Genomic DNA, 16315 nt, shown 5'->3' with positions numbered 1-16315 from the left:
AACAAATAAGTTACTGAAGAATTTATCAATATAAAAAATATGTTAAAATAAACTTGTAGTTTCCATAACAACAATTAGAGATCTACCTTAATGCAAAAAAACATCTTTCCATGAGATTTTATTTCTAAAATTAAATTTCCAGTCATAAAATTTTTGTTATTATATTGTGTGTCTATCTAATAGCCTAAATCTTTACAAAATGCCAAAGTTTTTAATTTAGGCAATATTTTTCAATATATTAAAATTATGATTTAATTTTGGCTGACTTATCAAATTAATTATTTTTTCTTGCTTTTCAATTCAGGCTATATTTTAAAAAATTTCTTAGGAGAAAAAAACTCTCAAGTTTGTTATATTTGCAACAAATGATGTACGTTTAGTAGAATTAACATGAAATCCAAGCTATTAGATGTGAACAAAGTTTAATCCACCACAAAACTTTTTCAACATTCAGATATGTATCTGCAAAATATGCATTTTTCCCAATTCAGTCCAAATAATAATTAGCAAAATTTTAAGCATTTCAAAAACGTCTAAAGGGACAGTGGAGGAGGATTAATTTTGTCAAGATGGCAAGCGTGAGTGGACAAGGATGACTTCTCTGACTAACTACTTTTCTGCAGTTAGCAAGTCTTTCCACCCATCAGATTCAGAACTGTTGACAAAATAATACTTCACACATAGAAGAGTTATCTTTTACATAAAATCTTCCATTAATCTTAGTGCAAGCTCCTTAAAGCATTTTTATGGCTTACTACAAATGTGGATTTTTGACAAAATCCACATTTTGTCAAATATATTTGCATTACTGTAAAACTATGCTTTATAAATTGTGTTTCAAGAATTATAAATTTTCTGGCTTTTGCTTTCAATTGTATAACATTTCACAAAACAGCCTCTTTGTCTCTGTCTCCATCTTGTTCTCTCTGCTAAAAATACTTTGGATTGAAGCCACAGAATATATGACAGGACATTGCAGAAAGTAGAAACATATGGAATTTGGAGCATATCCTATCAGAGATTTCATAAATACTGTCATGGAGAATCAGCATATTCATTCTTTTTTTTTTATGATAACACAGCATGGTGGAACAGCAATATGAACCACACCCTGGCTCCATCAGATTAACAGTCTGCAAACAAATTAGGTCTACCATATGCTGATTATCCCAAGGTCTAGCTTGGTAATACTTTGCCTTGCAAAGAACAATAGGTCCCACAAAAATATTCAATTACTAGTGCAGATATCTGCATGGAGAAGGTTGCTATTCTGTCAGTGCTATTCCATTGTTACTCCGAAGGGAATGTTGGCCAATTTTATTCTTCCAGCTCAATGTTAGTAGTAAATACACTGGATTGTTATGAACTTACAAACCAAAATCAAATTCTAAATAGCATGAACATCCCAACATTTCTGTAAATATGGTTTTCCAGAATGACATAAAGCAACTTCTCCTTAGGTGATTAAAGTAAAACAATTTCTGTAAAGGAAACAAAAATCTCCAAAACATCTGCACTGGAATAAAAAGTTCTACACACACTGTTTTTTTTTTAATCCCCAAATTAGTTTTGTCATATGGTGCCATTTTTGTTGTCTGTTCAAATTTGCTTCTTAATTTAGATATCTTAAAAGAGATACAGTAGTACAAATGAAACCAGTCTAATCAGTGATAAAAACTCAATGTATTGAAAACAGGGAAAAATGTTCCCCACCTCCTTTTCATCACAATATAAATTATAAGATACAAGAGAGCCCAATACTTGTTTCAGCTAGTCAAGATAGCCAAAAATGTAATTTAATATAATATTTGAAATAAACATTAAATATTCTGATTATTCAAGTAGTTCCTACCTGTTGTTTGTTGTTGGGTGTATATGGTAACATTGTAGAAACATGAAACATGATTTCATACTCTTTATACGTTGTATAAAGAGAGTGCGTACCAGTTGAATCAGCTGTAAATAAATAATATAAAGTCTAATTTATTATTATTATAAATAACACAATCCACAAGATTGCAAAATATACATTTAAACAAGCACCAAATCAATGTAATATTTATTCTAAAGCAAAATAAAAAATAGAAATATTACTTATTTTTAATTTTATGTATATATTTTAATATGTTGTATTTTAAACACATTATACATTCTAAGGGTTGCCAGAAAAACCAAAGATACTTAAAAGTGAATATGCTAGAAACCATATAACATAATTTTTAATGTGGAAATTTTGCAATACTTTTCCTAGAATATTGTATGCTTACCAATTATAATTATAAAATAGAAACTAAATTAGTGTTATGCCCTTGCATGTGTCATTTCAACATTAACCTCTTGTTCAGTACAATAAACTACTTTTTAAATTGAGATGATTTATTTAGATTTACTTCATCCTATCATTAGTGTTACAGATAAATTATCATATCTGTATGCCATAAACATCATAGATAAATTCACATATCCAACCCATTAGCAGGTTTATAAGTTAGTGTGTTCTTTGCAATAAAAGCTAGTAATGAGAATTTGATACTTCTTTTCAATGTATCTATGTTAATATTGTCTGGTATGCAGACTTTAAAAACTTTGATTACCCTCAGAAGCGAACCATACTTTCCATGTCAGAGAGAAAGGAAGCTAAAATTTATTGTATTTATTATGAAACAAAATATTGATAACTGGAAATAAATGCAAACTACAGATGTAGTTTTATTTGGGGTGATTAATATGTTATCATTTATAGGTATATAATCACATTTTATTAGATATGGGTTTTTTTCATTTTTAAGCATGGGTTAATGTTTAAATTTAGTAACGAAGTATATCTTGAGTGATATAGTTGGTAAGATTTATGAAGTCATTTTAAGAAATTATCTCTTGAGAATTAGCTAATACATGAAAACGTAAAAAAAAGACCTTGCTTGGAAAATGAGATACAGGTCAGTCCTTAACTTACATTCATTCATTCAATTATTGTTTAAAGTTATGGAGATGCTGAATGAGGGGATATATACAACCAGTTCCCAAAGTTATAGCCATTGCAGCAGCACCCCCCCATGATCACATGATCAAAATTCAGGCACTTGGCAATTGGTCCACACTTACAACCACAGGGCACTTTACTTCTCCCACCCACCTATCTCCCCTGCTTTTGCCCTTTTGGCACCCTGCACTCTATGGCGCCTGCTGCCATAGTTGACCTTCATCATCTTGCTCACACTGCTGACCAGTCTGGCTTAGCCCTCAGTGAGACAGCTGCAGAACACGCAAGGCTTTCTTCCTAGGGTTCCACATGACGGTTTCCTTGCAAGGCTTGGGAAGGATGGCTCTCTTGGCCAGCAGCTGTCTTGTGAAGGGCTTAGGTGGGCATCCATGGGATAAGAACATCATGAGGGTCAGCTGGGGGGCAGAGTGCAAGACAGCTCTGGAGTACAGGGTAGCGATGGTGGCTGGGACTAGGCTGGGGTGTACGATGTTTCCTGAGTTGGCTCCTGCTTTGTGCTATGCTGTTGGGGTGGCTGGTGCTTCCCAAGGACTACAGCTATGGTCTCATTATTTTTGTACTCAATATTTTCATTATTCTGAATAAAAAAGGCAGTCTTACTCTTTGTGTCTAGCTGGGCACGATACTTTTCAAATCCTTTAAGTCGAACCCGTTCTCCCAGCAACTGAAGAAATTCTTCAAAGGCTGGGCCTGCTGATTCATTATTGTACATTTCCTCTTCTGTGCTTTGCCCAGACTTGCAGTACATGATTCCCACTTTCAGCTGATAGCTTAACTGTAAATATAAATAAAAACTCAAGTTTGCATTCTTCTGTTATCTGTGTTGCATCAAGAGGCACAAGGCTATTCCTTTCAAAATTCAACTCTGTTTTCTGTAATAAGAAAGCTGAGTGAAAAAAATGAAAATGACAAGGTTCTATATATTTACTATTCTGTACTTCAAATTGCTCCACAAAATAATTCAGAACTATTGGCTTAATTCCAAATTTCACATACCCAAAAATTGAAAAATACAAAAGAAAAAAGCCTCAGTATTTTAAATCCTAGGTTTGAAAATACTGCCTTATTTTTTCTGAATTTACAATAATTTTGGTGTTTTAAGATAATTGGAAGTTAAATAAATAAAACAAGATGAACATTAGCCTGATCCAGTCAAATCAATGGCAAGAATTCTTGAAATGTCAATTTGCGAACAGCTTATATGTTAAAATATGCAATTTAAGGTAATTAAATAATCAAGTTTTCCTCATCCAACTATATTACTACATAAAATTTACAAAAATAATGCTTACAATTGAAGTGAGTAACCAATGATGGTGTAAAGAAATGTTTTCATCAGGTAATGTTTTCATCACTAGAAAATTACCAAAAATTGTAATATGGAAAATAAATTAGTCAAGCTACTTACTTCTCACTAAACATTGAATTATCACAAAAGCACCTGGGTTTTTATGATAACTTCATTATATCTACTTAAATTATTTTTATGCCATTAGCACTTAACATTGACTATGCCTGCTATATGGACTGAACTAGAAAGAAAAAGTCTATGGAGATTCTCAGTCATCCAGGTCGTAGAGATGATCCAGATCCCAAAGGTGCTTTTTCAAGAAGCAACTGGACTTTCTGGTTTTTCTTGGAAGACATTTTGCTTCTCATCCAAGAAGCTTCTTCCGAAGATGCATACATGCATGTATGCATACATACATACATACATACATACATACATACATACATACATACATACTGTACATACATACATACATACATACATACATACATACATACATATTCAAAACAGATATTCAGATATTCAAAAACATTTAGAAAAATCACAGTAGATAGTATGTGTGGTTGTGGTCTAAGAGTGTATCCAGAGAAATACAGTGAATTCCTCTTAAAATAGGTTTCTAATGTTCTGACAGAGCCAAATATTGTTTATCATTCTGTATATTCTTCAGAGCCTAGTCAACAACTTGCCAGGGACCCAGATACAGTATATTGTAATAAAATCTGCTCCGTCTTCCATTTCATAATGTTATCTGTACAACTGTAAGAGGCCTAAAATCTACTGACTATAACAGGATGCTTCTACTGACTTTGCAAGGCTTGAAGGTTTTTTTTGGCCTTTTGGCCATATGCAAAATGCTCAAAGAGCCAAAGAGTTAAAGATGTCAAATATTGTTTATAAAAAAGGAAAGTAATTAAGCAATTTTAAAATTTGTTTTCAGAGGAAAAATTCTCCATTTTTTTACACATATACCTATGCTAGAGAAAGAAACATTCTCAGTACAACTCATTTTCTCAAGGAACACTTCTAAGACTATATTAACATCTCCCAAATTGCCTTAGGTTCTCAATAATAGCACCTGCATCGTATCTTGGATAAGCTTCAACTTGCTCATTTTCATCTGCTCTTGAACGGATAATCCCATATTGAGAATGATTTGAGTATTTACCCTGTTAGTGATTCTTAAGTCCAAAAATCTTGATGGTCCCTTCGACAGGAGAAACTCGAAAAATTAGAATATCGTGCAAAAGTTCATTTATTTCAGTAATGCAACTTAAAAGGTGAAACTAATATATGAGATAGACTCATTACATGCAAAGCAAGATATTTCAAGCCATGATTTGTCATAATTGCGATGATTATGGATTATGGCTTATGAAAACCTCAAATCCACAATCTCAGAAAATTAGAATATTACATACAATCAATAAAACAAGGATTGTACATAGAACAATATTGGACCTCTGAAAAGTATAACCACGCACATGTACTCCGTACTTCGTTTGGGCCCCTTTTGCAGCAATTACTGCCTCAATGCGGCATGGCATGGAAGCTATCAGCCTGTGGCACTGCTGAGGTGTTATGGAAGACCAGGATGCTTCAATAGCGGCCTTCAGCTCTTCTGCATTGTTCGGTCTCATGTCTCTCATCTTTCTCTTGGCAATGCCCCACAGATTCTCTATGGGGTTCAGGTCAGGCAAGTTTGCTGGCACAGTAATCCCACGGTCATTGAACCAGGTTTTGGTGCTTTGGCCAGAGTGGGCAGGTGCCAAGTCCTGCTGGAAAATGAAGTCAGCATCCCCATAAAGCTCATCTGTGGAAGGAAGCATGAAGTGCTCCAAAATCTCCTGGTAGATGGCTGCATTGACCCTGGACTTAATGAAGCACAGTGGACCAACACCAGCAGATGATATGGCTCCCCAAATCAACACAGACTATGGAAACTTCACACTGGACTTCAAGCATCTTGCAGTGTGTGCCTCTCCATTCTTCCTCCATACTCTGGGTCCTTGGTTTCCAAATGAGATGCAAAAGTTGCTCTCATCAGAAAAGAGGACTTTGGACCACTGAGCAACAGACCAGGTCTGTTTTTCTTTAGCCCAGGTAAGATGCTTCTGACATTGTTTGTTGTTCAGGAGTGGCTTGACAAGAGGAATACGACATTTGAAGCCCATGTCCAGGATCCGTCTGTGCGTGGTGGCTCTTGATGCACTGACTCCAGCCTCAGTCCACTCCTTGTGAAAGTCCCCAACACTTTTGAATGGCCTTTACCTGACACTCCTCTCCAGGCTGCAGTCATCCCTGCTGCTTGTGCACCTTTTTCTTCCACACTTTTCCCTTCCACATACTTCCTATTAATGTGCTTTGATACAACACTTTGGGAACATCCAACTTCTTTTGCAATTACCTTTTGAGGCTTTCCCTCCTTATGGAGGGTTGTCAATGATGGTTTTCTGCACAACTGTTAGGTCAGCAGTCTTTCCCATGATTGTGATTCCTACTGAACCAGACTGAGAGACCATTTAAAGGTTCAGGAACCCTTTGCAGGTGTTATGGCTTAATTAGCTGATTAGAGTGGGACACTTTGAGCCTAGAATATTAAACCTTTTCACAAGATTCTAATTTTCTGAGATTGCGGATTTGGGGTTTTCATGAACTGTAAGCCATAATCATCTCAATTATGACAAATCGTGGCTTGAACTATCTTGCTTTGCATGTAATGAGTCTATTTCATATATTAGTTTCACCTTTTAAGTTGCATTACTGAAATAAATGAACTTTTGCACGATATTCTAGTTTTTCGAGTTTCACCTGTATTTCTAAAGTTAGCATAATAATCAAAATGGTATCCTGTAATATTCCATAAGCCAAAATAGTTTTCTGAGGAAAACCTTTTGGAAAGAGATACTGGAATAAATATGCAGCTCTTATATTTCTGGAAGCTTAGAAAGATTCTAAAATTGATTAAAACAAACCTGTTGAGAACAACAAGCTAATCAAAATGATAACATTTTTCTCACTCATCTCCTGAAAAGGGTAGTTCAATATAGCACAAAGGCAGAGAACTAGTGTAGAATACATCTATGTCATTACCTTTATCCCAAAATACCTGAATTGAATGCCATTAACTGCAAGCTTTGATTAATATGATAGAATTACAACTTTAAATTAATGTTTTACAAGCAGTACTAAGAACCTAATGAAGTTCATTGTTAAAATGTATTGTCAAGTTAGCTCAAATGTCATAGGTAGAAAGGCATAATTTTGAAATCAGCTTCTTGTACAATGTTTTGCAGCAGTATATAAAGAAAATAATTTGTAATTGATAATATAATTAAAATAGTTATATGCTTAAAATGTCATGGATCTTTATTTCTAACTGGCAATATTTAGCTCCTTCATGTGTCTGATTAAATTATTTGAGAGCAAGCTAACTCTTGAAATGTCTTACTCTTTAACATCAATATATAGCTTTATATAACATTTTTAAGATAAAAAAAAAAAAAAAAAACCCAACAGATAAGACTAACCATCTAAAAACCAAAAATGTGCAATGTAAATCTTACCCCTTGTTCATCGAGTTTCATAAGCTGCTCTGTGACTTTAGGGGTATTGAAAGCCAACCTGAGGCAATGTATATTTAATTCAGGAACCACATGTTCTAGGACTTCTTTCAAGGGCAACCCCCTGGCTGTGTAATGCTTTGCAGTTGAAGGTATTGAATCTTCCAAGACAGTACCCCTTAGTGTTGTAAGCTAGAAATAAAAATAAAAAAATTAAGTTGTGAAGAAAATGTGTTAGGAATATATAGAATATATGCAATAATAATATTTTCTAATTCCCCCACAAAATAACACTTTAAATAGGACAATTGAAAATGTACTACTAATTAAGATGCACATTTGCTTGTTCTATTTAGTGATAATACAGGTAGCCTTTGACTTATGATCACAGTTGAGCCCAGAATTATGATAAAACATTGCAGTAGTTGTTAAGCAAGGAACCCATATGATTGTCTTGCTTAATGACCACAATCCCTGTTTTCTTTGTTGCAGTCATTAAGGGGGTTAAAGAAAGCATACCCTGGGGGAAGACTCTGGGAAGCCTGACGCAGGCCTAGGAGTGCCCTGCAGCATCTCCTCAGTTCATACAGAGCCGGCACTAGAATCCCCATGGCCTTGTCTACCATTGATGCACACTGGGCTGTGTTTCCCATCTTGCTCGCTTCCACATTCTTGGGCCTCCTCACTCCATCATGCCTCAGTTCACTCACCTTTACTGGGACAGCACCACACAGACTCTTTGTAAGGCTGCATGGCAAATCGCCAATTTTCCTTCCAAAGCTGAATTTCAGAAAAGGTCCAATAAGCGAAGAGAGGAGGCCCTAGAGCAGGGGTGTCAAACTCACTTCGTCACAGTGGTGTCACATGACATATTGGGACTTTTTCCCCCTTCACCAAACCGTGCATGGGCATGGCCTGCGCGTGGCGCACCTGGTCCATGGATTGGGAGTTTGACAGTTCTGCCCTAGAGTTTGAGACCTAGAGGGAGGCTGTGGGGGCCCAGATGGGTGAAAGATAGGCCTAAAGGATCCAATGGAGTGAGATGGGAAGGGAAAATTGGCAGGTGGAGAAAACTGCAGCATCCCTGCAGTCAGTCATAAGAGTGAGTGGATTGCCAAGAGCCTAAATTTTGTGTGTCTTTTTTCTGGAATATTTTCCTTCCAATGCTATCCAAAAAAACAGGATACGTTCAATATTTTCTCAGTAATGTATAAAATAATTTTTAGTTAAGGCTATAATTACATTAATAATAAAAAAGCAAACAAAGCATTTTCTTATCAATATTTAGGGTTGCTTAAGTGCAAAATAATATGAAACCTGTATTAAACAGATAATGTTTATGAAATAAGTGATAGTGCAAAATCATTCAATATTATTTCATTTATTGGAATGACTTTGTTAAAAATTGTAGAAGCTAGCAAAATTATTAAAGCAAAACAAATTTGATCTAATATTTGCATAAATTATTACCTTTTTTAACTCACTATCACTTAGACTAACAATTTTGTTGCCTTTTTTAAAGTACCCTTTTATAATCAGTTAAGTGATGTTTTGAAGTGAGGGTCTGTGTCCTTACAATCTCTGCTAGTTCTATCTAACAAACTTTTCTACTTTCATCTAACAAAAGCTAATACTGTTCTTCATAATCAGGACTTAGCATTCTTGCCATCAAACAGCATTGTCTTTAACGCAGAACACATATAAAACTGTAATAATTGTGTACCATTTTATATTTGTATAAAGGAAAGACAGAAATTAATAACAAAATAACATTATCATAGTTTTGTGTCCTAAAGTGTTAAGAAAAAATTCCTAGTCCTGAGCAAATATTTGCTCATTTTGTACCATGTAATGGCAATTCCTGACATAGTTTAAGGAAATGTATGTTTAGAGGGGATAAAATTTAAATAATTAACCTTTCCATACAAGCATAAATAAAACCTTGCATAAGAGCCATGGTGGCCCAGTGGTTTGAATGCAGTACTGCAGGCTAACTCACTGCTCATTCCAGGAGTTCGAATCTGTGTGGCTCAGGATTCAGTCAGCCTTCCATCCTTCTGAGGTTGATAAAATGAGGAACCACTTAGAGGGCTGTAAAGCACTATGAAATTGTATATAAGTGCTATTGCTATATAAAAACTTGCCTTATTTTTCCAGTGTAAGTATCCACAGCTATCATCATAGGTTAATATAACTTATTATTATTCCCCCTAACTCTAAGAAGCAATCAAAGGCTGCCACTGAATCTTAAGTTGCCCATCACCTGTGTGAGATTTCTGCTAAGTATTGTTAGAAAAACAATTCACTGGGTTTTTAATTAGGTTATTTCTGAATCTTTCTTCTCAAAACATAAAATAAACATGCATAAGAGCATGTTGAATGGCAAGAGTTTTGGGATTTTTAATTTCAATGCTGTATAAATTTAGAAAATTCTTTGTACAAGAACACCACTCTTTAATCCCTGAGGTTTATAAAATACACAACGGTTTGTTGCATAATATTAAATTACTGACAGCTATTATCCTTCCAATGTTAGGCATATGATTTTTGTAACAAGTTCAACATGGAAATCAAATTTCTTATTTCTTTACTGCCCACTTACCTCACTAGTTCTGAAAATAATGCGGTAATTGTACTGGGAACCATTTTCTTTTATTTCCTCAGGTTTTTCTCTTCTGATGCTGACAGCTACGGGACCAAGGTTTTCATCTGCCCCAAAGTAGTTCCAGTGTTCTTGTGCAATTAAAATCAAACACATATTTGGGGGATAGAGGTGGAAAAATGAAAGAATAATTATATTTCATAAAAAGGATACATATTAATGTTATCATAATATTTCCAGGTTTTAAGACTAGTTCATACAGAACAATTTTGCTTCAAACACAAGTTCTAACCAAGTGTAGGCACAAAAACATAACATGTAGCATATGGACCAGGCAATCAGAATTGAACCTGAGCACCATCTAGAGTTTTTTTTATTCCAACTGTATCAAACCCCAAAATATCTATAATTATAATCAACTGGCAGCATGTTCCATTGTAAAATTCCATGGTATGCAATCATATATTGATTTTTCAAATACGGTCATTCAAAAACACTCTAATCTAAAATCATATTTCCGTTATTCTTCATTTTTATCTACCATGCCAAACATTCTTAGATATACATAAAGTATAACAAAATATAAAACACTTAAAATAAAACATATAGTAAAACATACAAACTAAAGGCAATGAACTATCATTATTTGACAACTGTCAAAATGAAAATGTTTTCAGATGGAATTCCATTCAGGTCCAACTCTATATTGATTTGAAAAACCTCTCACATCTTGGACATATACTGTTTCAACTCCTACCCTCAAAAGGACGCTATAGAGCACTGCACACCAAAACAACTAGACACAAGAACAGATTTTCTCAAATGCCATTACTCTGCTAAACAAATAATTCCCTCAACACTGTCATACTATTTACTAAGTCTGCATTACTATTACTAATAATTTTCCCATCCTTCCTTTCATCCATCTCCTCCCACTTATGACTGTACTGTACCTTTGTTGCTTGTATCCTTACAATTTTTACTGTTTCCTAGTATGATTTGATAGCTTATTATACCCTATGACTATTATTAAGTGTCGTACTTTATGATTCTTGACGAATGTATCCTTTTTTATGTACACTGAGAGCATATGCACCAAGACAAATTCTTTGGCCAATAAAGAATTCTATTCTATTCTATTCTATTCTATTCTATTCTATTCTATTCTATTCTATTCTATTCTATTCTATTCTACTCTACTCTACTCTACTCTACTCTACTCTACTCTACTCTACTCTATTCTAAACTGGTCGGTTAATAGTTTTATAGATACTATATAAGAAATACCAGGCTATTGATCAGAATGGAACACTGAAAACATAACCTCACAAGTAGATAGCAGCAATATTTTGCTAAGAAAGCAGTGGATGTGTCTTAATGTAATATTTTACATTAAGATAATTATGTTGATGATACTCTGTTTCTAGAACAAGAACAATTTATGTACAACTCCTTTTTTAAAATAAAAAAATAGGAATGTCCTTCATAGGTTGAAATCTATAGGTATTTGCAGTCTTTCTTAAAAATCTACATTTGATTATCACTCTGAATGACATACGCTCTTCTTAAAGTTGTACATGCTTTTTATACGTCATTGACTTAATACCATTTATTCAGCGACTGTCCGAATTTACAACAGCACTGAATCAATGGAGATTATACAACTGCTTCTCAGAGTTCTGGCTGCCTGAGCACTTCTGTAGTTGTACTATCATGATCTGGATGATTGGCTGTTCACAACTATGATGAGTTGCCAAGAGTGTTGTGATCACACAATTGCCTTTTGCAACTTTCCATGCTTCTGTTCCCAGAAAGGCAAAGAGCAAGTCAGTGGGGTAAGTCTTCCCTACCTGCACAATCTCTCACTGCCCCTCTGTGTTCACACTGGGTCAGCCACTTGTGGAACCCCATGCATCTTCCCTGATCTGTGAAGATCCCCTTACATACCATCACACATTCTCTCCACCTATGTGGTACATCTCACACACCCTTGGCAATCTGCATGGCATTTCTCATGTATCCTTGCTAACCCTCCCCCACACTCACACCCTCTCTCTCCTTCCCCACCCCCCACGTGGCAGAAGCCACTGACCTGCCTGTTTGTGCCTGGGGCTTGCAACTTCCAACTAGCTTCCTTATTGACTTTGGTTGTGGGAAGCTAACAGGAAGTTGCATCACATAATGAATTGTTTACTGACAGAAATTTCCATCTCGAGTGCTATTGTGATTCAAACTTTGTAATGTTTGTAATGTTTAACTATTATAATATTAACAGTTGTTTTGAATTTTTTTTAGCTTGTGCACTACCCAGTCATTTGTTTTTGAGATGGGCAGCCATATGAATCTGATGAATAAGTAAATAAATAAAATCTTTCTTTCCCTTTCCAAGTGGTTCAGGAACTAAAAGGTTTCTGCTTCCATTTAAATCAAGATCAAGAGTTGTGGTCATTATTAACAAACCACTTTAAAAGACATCATTTTTAAACAGTTGTTCTTGAGGCTAGCCTCAAATTGAATTAACCATAGTTAAAGTTCAAGCCACATAGTAACTTCACAGCAGAAAGCTTTCATAGTGAAAGCTTCTGGAAAAGAGAAATCTGAGAAAGAATGCAAGCCTATAAGGGAAACATGTCCTTCTAGTTCTGCCTTAAATAATATTGTAGTACAGTTCCTCCTCAGTATTAAACAATGAAATGCCTAATTTGTCATATGTGTCATAAATTACAAATAGCATATAATAGATCCATGTGAAGATTTATTTTGATAAAGAACTTTATACTGGAAAGAGATGTCATGATTTGACTTAATAAGGTACCATGTGCCTCAATGAGCATTTTCAAAAAGACTTGAAAATGCCAGTGAGGCTTGTGAAGTAAAGCGCTTCAGCTGCTTTTCTTTCTTTCTTTCTTTCTTTCTTTTTGAAAGAAACCAGCAACCTAGTATGTTTCTGTCAAGTCTTTGCCAAAGCACAACATGCCACAGAAGATTTGTACAGGTCCTAGTAGATAAATGAACCCTGTGCATCAAAGCAGTTCCTTAGGTAAATGTTGAGTATACAGCAACACTTCCAAAGTAGTTAATAACTCACCTTTCTGATAGAAGAATTTCCGATAGTAATATGCACCGAGATCCACATGTTCAACAATGTACCTCTTGGCTCTGTCCAGGTGTAACACCAGATTTTCTTTGGGTACTTCAAGTACAGCCACTCCCGCATTTGTGCAATGAGAGCTAAGAGTAGACTCAAAAGAGGCACTTTCACAGCCACTAAAGGATCCAGAGTTAGATTTGGTGAGGCTGATATTTCTTTCTCCTTCTCCACCGATCTCATTACGAAAATATGGACAACTCAATACAAGATCATTGCTTTTATCATCTCCCTGGTCCACATTTAAAGTTCCTTTAGAATTCAGTTCTTCTGTACTACCCATAGGGGAATTAAAACTTGCAGAATGGGACAACGGTCCAGAAGCTAACGATGCAACCGCAGCAGCAGAAGCTCCAGTAGTTGTGTTCCTTCTTTTTATAACATTATTCCGGTTAACTGCCACTTCGTTTAAATCAAATAATATACTCTGAACATCATAATGAGCAAAACATTTGGGGCAAGTCCAAGGCTTGACACTATCCTCTGATCTGCTGTCTTCTAGATCTGAAGTCTTTCCGAGATCTCCTTCACCTTTGGCATTACGCAGCTTGCGAAAAATAGAAGAATCTCCAGTCTCTGATTTTGAACGCCTCTTCAGTGGTTTCTCCCTTTCTTTAAATAATCGAAGGTTCTCCCTTTGAGAAATGGGTCCATCTATCACATCCAAGGAAAATCCCGAACCTTTACTTCCACTAGCTATAAGGAGTTCACTAAATTTGCTGGAGGCTGGACGTCTTTGATCAGACTTATCATCTTTATAATCTTTTAACAAGTCAAAAAAACTTTCCCCTGAGGAACCTTGCTTATCTATTGAGGAGGTGCTGCCATATTCTCTGTGCAGTGATGGTCCCGATTTGTAACTGGGTGAGATACATTCATCATAACTATCTACATCAAGCTCACTTAGAGTGATGTCACTATTACTACGCTGTCTTATTCTACGAAGAGCTTTTCTTGGGGAGCTGTGGTAACCATCAGGCGTAAGAAATCTAGAATCTAAGTTGTCAGATTGTCTTGCTTTGTTTTTAAGTGTGTTTTGGATACTCTTCAACATGACAGAATCACTACTGTTTAAGTTAATAGAACTTCCCTGACTCCCTGGACTACTTTTTGAGGACATACTATCCAGACAGTTCGATGTATCCATTTCTTGACTTGATCTACTGTTTTCTTTGACATTCTCCTTCCTTGGGGGCCAGTCTGCAATCCTTGCTCTAACTCCCATTTTAGGAACTCCAGGATTAGAAGTAAGATGATGTGATCCTTCATTGCGTGGAGGGCCTACTGGAGCCATTCCTGAAGATCCCAAGCTACCATTCTGTGACCTAAAGCGCCTCATATAAAAGTCATCTGAATGTACTTTAGGGGCAACATCTGATATTCCGGTGGCAACAGCCCTTTCAGTCTGGGACCGTTTCAAGCTGGTCATTATTGGAAAGTGTGTTTAGTCTTAGTAAGCTCCAATGGAAAATACACTCATGTCTGCCTTTTAAATGTAAAACTCTCTTCTGGAGAAGATCCTCCAGAAAATATAAGGGGTGCATGAGATCCCAGTTGTGATCATTTAATTTAGTGGCAAATGGTCTAAAGATGCTGTTCTTCAGTCATTTTCACTTCTTTGGAATTGAAAGTCACCCATTTTATCAAGCAGTCATCTTCCACACATACAAAAATAGTGGGGGCCAAAGCTTCAATATTCGCTTTAAACCTAGAGCAAATAAAGAAGTACACAGGACAATTAATCATTGCATAAAATAAGTTATAAAAACAGAAAAGCTTTTTGTACCAGCTTCTTTCGCAGTATATTTTGCCCTATGCACTTCTGTAACAATGTAGGACATAGCTGATATCTTACAGTCTTTATAAAGAAAATGTATTGTTTTAAAATATTTAAAACAGATGATTATAGAAAGCATGCTCAACATTTCAAACAACTGAACACTTCTAAATAACAGTTCAGTATGAATGAACTACATCCTAAAGCAGGGGTGGGCAAACTTTTTGGCTCGGGGGCCTCATTGACTATTAAAATTTGACAGACGGGCCGGGTCAGCACAAGATACGATACATATAAAAAACTGCAAAATCTCCGCAAAATCAAGTCACTGCGCCTAATGCGCTACCTGGTGTCGAAATGCCTGTCATTACAAGTCAAAATCAAATGAATGCAATCATTCAATCATTCACATCAAACCTTAATTCTGTACCAATCTTCGGCGGGCCGGATTAAAAAGACCAACGGGCCGGATGTGGCCCGCGGGCCGTAGTTTGCCCACCCCTGTCCTAAAGTAATGCTGTGCAAGTCCATTTTCTCAGGATGCACTTCCCTATTTTTTGTTATTTCACCCTTTTGTACCATCCCCAAGTCAGATGTTATTTTCAAATAGATTGTAAAGGTGTGGAGAGAGGAGGCTGTTGAGGGAACGTGGGAATATAAAGGCCTGTTTTAGGGCCAGCTCCCCTGATTTTGGAATCCAATAACAGCCATTGTTGAGCAACTGTCACCAGCGCTAGACACGGCCATTTTTATTCTTTCAGATCTTTTCATTATTAATAATAGTTAATGTTACTCTGAGATTGTTGACTTTTTGCTGCTGCTTTTATAATCTGTTATCATTTTATTCTTTATTTTGTTTGCTCTATTTTGTATATTTTTAAAAATCCTCTAATATATGGTTTTAGTAATTATTATGTATGAATCAAATAC

At 35.6% G+C, this 16315-nt stretch overlaps 1 protein-coding gene across 4 annotated transcripts in view; it reads right to left on the bottom strand.

The window, feature by feature from the left end:
• SIPA1L1 (signal induced proliferation associated 1 like 1) overlaps positions 1 to 16315 on the bottom strand; it is a 165287-nt gene that overhangs the window by 43758 nt on the left and 105214 nt on the right. For all 4 annotated transcript variants that reach the window (XM_026671102.2, XM_087951616.1, XM_087951614.1 and 1 more), the window contains 5 exons: positions 13549 to 15316; positions 10461 to 10591; positions 7862 to 8050; positions 3605 to 3779; positions 1853 to 1956 (listed from right to left, as the gene is read on the bottom strand). In XM_026671102.2, the coding sequence (XP_026526887.1) occupies positions 1853 to 1956; positions 3605 to 3779; positions 7862 to 8050; positions 10461 to 10591; positions 13549 to 15037 (2088 nt within the window). In that variant the 5' untranslated portion in view covers positions 15038 to 15316. The remainder of the gene's footprint in view (positions 1 to 1852; positions 1957 to 3604; positions 3780 to 7861; positions 8051 to 10460; positions 10592 to 13548; positions 15317 to 16315) is intronic.

Source organism: Notechis scutatus, chromosome 1, assembly GCF_049901735.1.
Source record: "Notechis scutatus isolate UNSWTSFEM ecotype Mainland chromosome 1, rNotScu1.2, whole genome shotgun sequence".
NCBI classification, from domain to species: Eukaryota; Metazoa; Chordata; class Lepidosauria; order Squamata; family Elapidae; genus Notechis; species Notechis scutatus.
This window is presented reverse-complemented; position numbering and strand designations above follow the sequence as displayed.